The sequence below is a fragment of the Akebia trifoliata genome, chromosome 13, assembly GCF_017979445.1.
Source record: "Akebia trifoliata isolate Shusen 1 chromosome 13, ASM1797944v1, whole genome shotgun sequence".
Lineage (NCBI taxonomy): Eukaryota > Viridiplantae > Streptophyta > Magnoliopsida > Ranunculales > Lardizabalaceae > Akebia > Akebia trifoliata.
This window is the reverse complement of record NC_141387.1, coordinates 14,279,443-14,284,761: the sequence shown is the minus strand read 5'-3', so window position 1 is coordinate 14,284,761 and position 5,319 is coordinate 14,279,443. Positions and strand designations below refer to the sequence as shown.

Here is a 5,319-nt window from a genome sequence, read left to right as displayed (position 1 = left end):
ATATATACTTATATACCATATAATACATTAATACTACCACTACTTCTACTGCTAAATATAGAGGAGGTTCTGCTATTTTAGAGGTGGGGGAGGACTCTAATAGAACTGTCCTCGACTAAAAGTCTGCCCAAAGGACCAGCCAGCAGTACGCCCATCACTTGTGGTGACCTTGAAAGAGAGGCTTTGCCCATTCTAATCATATCACATACCCTGTTGTGGGTGACACTGGCAGGAACATAAAGCAATACCCTGTTGTACATGGTTAGCATACTTGAAAATGGCAAGATACATTGGATGTATAGACCGAGATGGATGATGAGCAAATTATCTTAAGGTTGATTTTAGTTAGGTTACAAGCTATAAATTAAAATAACTTTATACAAAACGCAATTTGGGGAGGATTTGTTAAGGACTCCAAACATCTAATAAGAAAACTAATTGAAAATACTCTCCTCCTGAATGATAAGTAGAAGCTTATCTATAGCTGTTATTATAGGTACTTTGTTGCAATTAGAACCATTGTTTGTGTTATCAAGTGATTTGTAAAAGACTCAAACACCTAATTAATAAGCAAACTAATTCAAACTTGTACTCTCTCATCTTCTCTTGAATGATAACTAGAAGTTAATGCTCTATTGCTGTTATTATAGGTACTTTTGTGTTATGGAAAGTTGAGAGCCTTTGTTGAATTCAGACTTAATAGGTGGTTTATGGATATTGGGTGGGAAATTAACTCACTGTGAAATCAGGGTTGCAATTAGAACCATTGTTTGTGTTATCAAGTGATTTGTAAAAGACTCAAACACCTATTCTAGATTTGATGCTGTATGCATGCATGTATCCAAACACAGTTGATTTTAAAGTTAAGGATATCCTATAGACATGCCATAAGTTGGAAAATACTTTTTCACAATCAGCAGGTAACCATGAAAGGGGCATTATAAGTGGCATTATTATTATACTCCCTTTTGAATATTCTGTTGCACTTTACATTTGCAGATGGAACCTGAACAAAGTTCATCTGGTGAGAGGACAAAGTCGAAGAGAAAAAGAGGCCGCACTCGATGCCTTTCATTACAGAATTTAAAGCCAGGAGAAAGGTTTGAAATAATGCGAGATAGCCATGGACAGCCTGTGGGGAAGCATGTGGCTAAGCTCCAAAGATACTTGGGTATATTGGCTCGAGATGGCCATATGTTTCCCCTTGACATCCTTGATTGGCATGCAATGCCAGAATCAATGAAGGAAAATGCATGGCAAACAACATTGGTATAAATTAATTATAATATAATATTAGATAATTTATGAGTTTAGCATTGAACAATTTTGACTCATAATTTTCAATTGATTTTTGATACAGGCCAAATTTGATATCCCGCCCACGCTTAAACAAGTTGTGTTACAATCTATTGGCAAGAAGTGGAGAGATCATAAATGTAAGTTGAAAATCAAATTTTATGATAAATACAAAGATGATGCAATTCGATGTGCCAATCGTCCATCCTATGTTTTGGAGGCTCAATGGTATTCTCTCGTAGCCTTTTGGAATTCGGAGGAGGGGCAGGTACATTTATATTTGAAATTTATACATATTGAATTATGAAAAGTTGCAAACAAATTATAAGGTACTCTATATCTCATATATTTAACTTTTCACAAATTATTTAATGTACAGTCTCGAAGTCATAAAAATAAGGCAAATCGTGCTCAACAGACAATGACCCATACAATTGGGACGAAGAGTATAGCTTGTATTAGATATGATGAGGTATATATATATATTTTTATTATGTTGTCTATCAATTCCGTACCCAATTATTTATATTATAAACTAATCTTGTTGTCATTGTCTTAATGTGATGCACTTAGAAATTAAAGAATTCAACAAATACTGAGCCAAGTCGAGCAGTCTTATTTCTCATGACACACAAGCCCAATGATTTGGCCACAGCAGAGAAGATTGTAAGTTTAATTTTAGATCATTTTCATCAAGCATTAATCAATTATGTTAAAATCTGAATTTAAAGATACTAAGAATGTTTAAAATATTTTGCAGGACAAGATAAAAGAACTTTTGAGTTTATTACCAGTAGACACTCAAGATATTACAAGTCGAAATGATATATTATCTCAAGTCTTGGGTCCTGATAGACATGGTCGTATTCGTGGTGTTGGCCTGGGACCAACTCCTAGCAAATTATTTGCATCATATTCTGAAAATTCCTCTAGCGATTCTGTTGAGATACATAGGTTGAAGAAGAAATTAGAGTCTCTGGAGCAACAACAGATTGTGAGAGATGCTGAGGTGGAGAAACTCAAGGAATTGATCATTACTCTAATGAGAAAGGTAAATTCTCACCAATAATAGAATATGTTGTGTTTTAAAATATTTTATTAATAAATAAATATTTATTTATCTGACTAATTTGATTAATGTATATGAATTGTAGGTTGATGAGCAGCACAATCAACCCGACAATGATCAGTGTCCACAACAACAACCATGATAAATAGCTTTCGTTTTTTGAATGATAAACATGGATTTATAAGCATTGATTCTTAATTCAATCGACTCATTATTGTTGGACTTGTCTCTTAACTAATTTGATTTACTAAGTAATTGTGTTTAATTGACAGGTTGTATAAAAATAGGTATTTAATTACAAATAATTTTAAAATAAAAGAAATTAAAAAATAAATAAATCTTATTAGCGGTGGCCATTACCGCCACTATAAGCATTCAAAATTGTATTTATAGCTATGGTAAAAAACTAATTAGCGGCAGTTTTTAACCATCACTATAGATCTCACTTATATTTATAGCGACGGTAATACAATATATTAGCGGCGGTTTGTGACCGTCACTATAGATCTCACTCATATCTATAGCGACGGTAATATAATCAATTAGCGGCGGTGTTTGACCGTCACTATAGATCTCACTTATATCTATAGCGACGGTAATACAATCAATTAGCGGCGGTTTTCGACCGTCAGTAAAGATCTCACTCATATCTATAGCGACGGTAATATAATCAATTAGCGGCGGTTTTTGACCGCCACTATAGAGCTTCATATGACCTTTAGCGACACCCCCTATAGTGGCGTTACACGTGGCCATCACTATTACTAATAGCGGCGGTTTTTTGGAATTTGCGACGGTTTTTGACCCCCGCTAAAAACCTACAATTTTGTAGTGAACTGTCATCAAGGGAAAGGCATTCGGTGTCTCTTGGCTACAAATAATGAAGAAAAGTTTCAACATTGTTAAAGATTTCTTAACAAACATGGACACATTAGTGTTTTTGAATCTTTTGGAAATATGTAAATATTTAAGCCTAACCTCCATTCTTTGACAATTACAACATCTGGGCGTACCATAATCACAAAGATGTTTGCCGCAGAACAGCTGATTCCAAAATTCATCCAAAATATTATGACTAGGATCACAAAATTTTGATGGAATCCATGAGAAATATGCAAAGAAAAAATAAATGCAGAAGTTGACAATGAATATGACATATGTGAAGGAAGAAAGCAAATATTTCAATTTCAACTAACCCATTTATCAGAATCACTTAGATAATATAGTGTTATTAAGCTAATGATGATGCCCATGACATTATTTCTAATATGTATCTTGAAAACCTTGAAAAAAGATCTCCAACCGATAGTGTTGGGATATGAAATCAATTTGAAGAGAATGAATAAGAAAAAAAATGGCCAAAAAATAAATCTAAAACAAAGCACTCACAAAGAGGTTCAAACAGAAAAAGAACTAAAACAAAATAAAGATTAGTTCAATGCTTTATGGAGGACAAGTTTAAGCAGTTGACCACCTTAGGAACATGCTTGAGCTTGTGCTTCATACGATCGGTCCATTCAGGCGATGAATCTGACCAAGGGCCATTCCACTCAACCTCATTTGCCCATGGATTTTGGATGAACAAGCTTGTGGCCATCAACCTCTCTTACCTGAAACACAATTTAAAAGTAGAACTTTCCACTCAATAATGACATAGCCAAACAAAAGATAAATCATTTCAAAATACCAAGTACTTCACCATCAATACTCTTAACCAGCCATGCTTACAAATAAAATAACACAATGAGAAAATCAATTCTGTCATGTTTTTCATATACATTCAGCAGTAGTTAAATACACATACTGGATAACAAACATTTGTTTGAGATCCTAAAATATAGGACAATTTGAAACTACTTCCTAACTCTAAGGAACAACTAATTTGAATGAATCAGAAACTAATGAGCTGTTACAAACTAATGAGCTGTGACAATTTGTTACAATCCTATGACTTATGATATGCCCCCTCAAGATGGAGCTCGAGATAGAAGTCCAATCTTGGATTTGAGATTAAGAAAGCGGGCACGGTGAAGAGGCTTGGTGAGTGCATCGGCAATTTGATCTGCTGAAGATACATGACCAACACGAAGGACACCATTTTGTACTTGGTCCCTAATGAAGTGAAAATCGATGGCAACATGTTTCATTCGGGAGTGAAACACAGGATTGGAGCAGAGTTGGGTAGCACCAACATCGTCACAGTATAAGACGAGACAGCAAGGTAGTTGAACACCAAGATCAGTTAGGAGATAACATAGCCAGTTGATCTCAGCAGCTGCATTAGCTACTGACCTGTATTCAGCTTCAGTGGAAGATCTTGCAACAGTTTTCTACTTCTTAGAACTCCAGGAGACTGGATTGCGACCAAGATAGATGACATAAGCACTGGTAGATGAAAAATCATCCTTATCACCTGCCCAATCTGCGTCTGAATAGGCGTGTAAGTTCAATGGGGACTGGCGATGTATTTGGAGGCCTTCGTTAATAGTGCCACAGAGATAGCGTAATAGACGCTTAACAAAGCTCCAATGGTCGGTTGTTGGAGTATGCATGTACTGAGAGAGCTTGTTAACCACAAATGCAAGGTCTGGGCGTGTAATCAAGAGATATTGAAGGCTACCAACAACTGTCCTGTACTCTGTGGGATCAGACAAAGGAGAGCCTGATTTTAACATCAGAGGTGGGCTGGTTGGAATGGGAGTTAGCACGGGTTTGGCATCAGTCATATGAGTTCGAGCAAGAATATCCAAAATGTAACGCCTTTGAGATAGTAAAATACCTTGCTGATTTGGGACTACCTCCACACCCAAGAAATAAGATAGCTGTCCAAGATCCTAAATTGAAAATCGATGAGCAAGAACATCAACAAAGGAGTCGATAATTTTAGTGTTGTCACCAGTGATTATTAAGTCATCCACATATACAAGTATATACATAATATGTCCAGCAGTAGT

The 5,319-nt window shown here is 35.6% G+C and overlaps 1 protein-coding gene across 1 annotated transcript; it reads left to right on the top strand.

Moving 5' to 3' along the window:
• The first annotated feature begins 977 nt into the window (after nt 1–977).
• On the top strand, nt 978–2,540 carry LOC147387956 (uncharacterized). Its single transcript, XM_086421550.1, has 6 exons — nt 978–1,269; nt 1,361–1,564; nt 1,676–1,768; nt 1,870–1,962; nt 2,057–2,347; nt 2,451–2,540. The coding sequence occupies exons 1-6, from the start codon at nt 1,000–1,002 to the stop codon at nt 2,505–2,507; spliced, it is 1,008 nt and encodes a 335-aa protein (XP_086277676.1). The 5' UTR covers nt 978–999; the 3' UTR covers nt 2,508–2,540.
• Nucleotides 2,541–5,319: the final 2,779 nt, after the last annotated feature.

Coding starts and splice junctions, on each gene's coding strand:
- LOC147387956 (XM_086421550.1), top strand. CDS start 1,000: ATGGAACCTGAACAAAGTTCATCTGGTGAGAGGACAAAGTCGAAGAGA. Junction 1,270..1,360: donor ATGCATGGCAAACAACATTG/GTATAAATTAAT, acceptor TTTTTGATACAG/GCCAAATTTGATATCCCGCC. Junction 2,348..2,450: donor TCATTACTCTAATGAGAAAG/GTAAATTCTCAC, acceptor TATGAATTGTAG/GTTGATGAGCAGCACAATCA.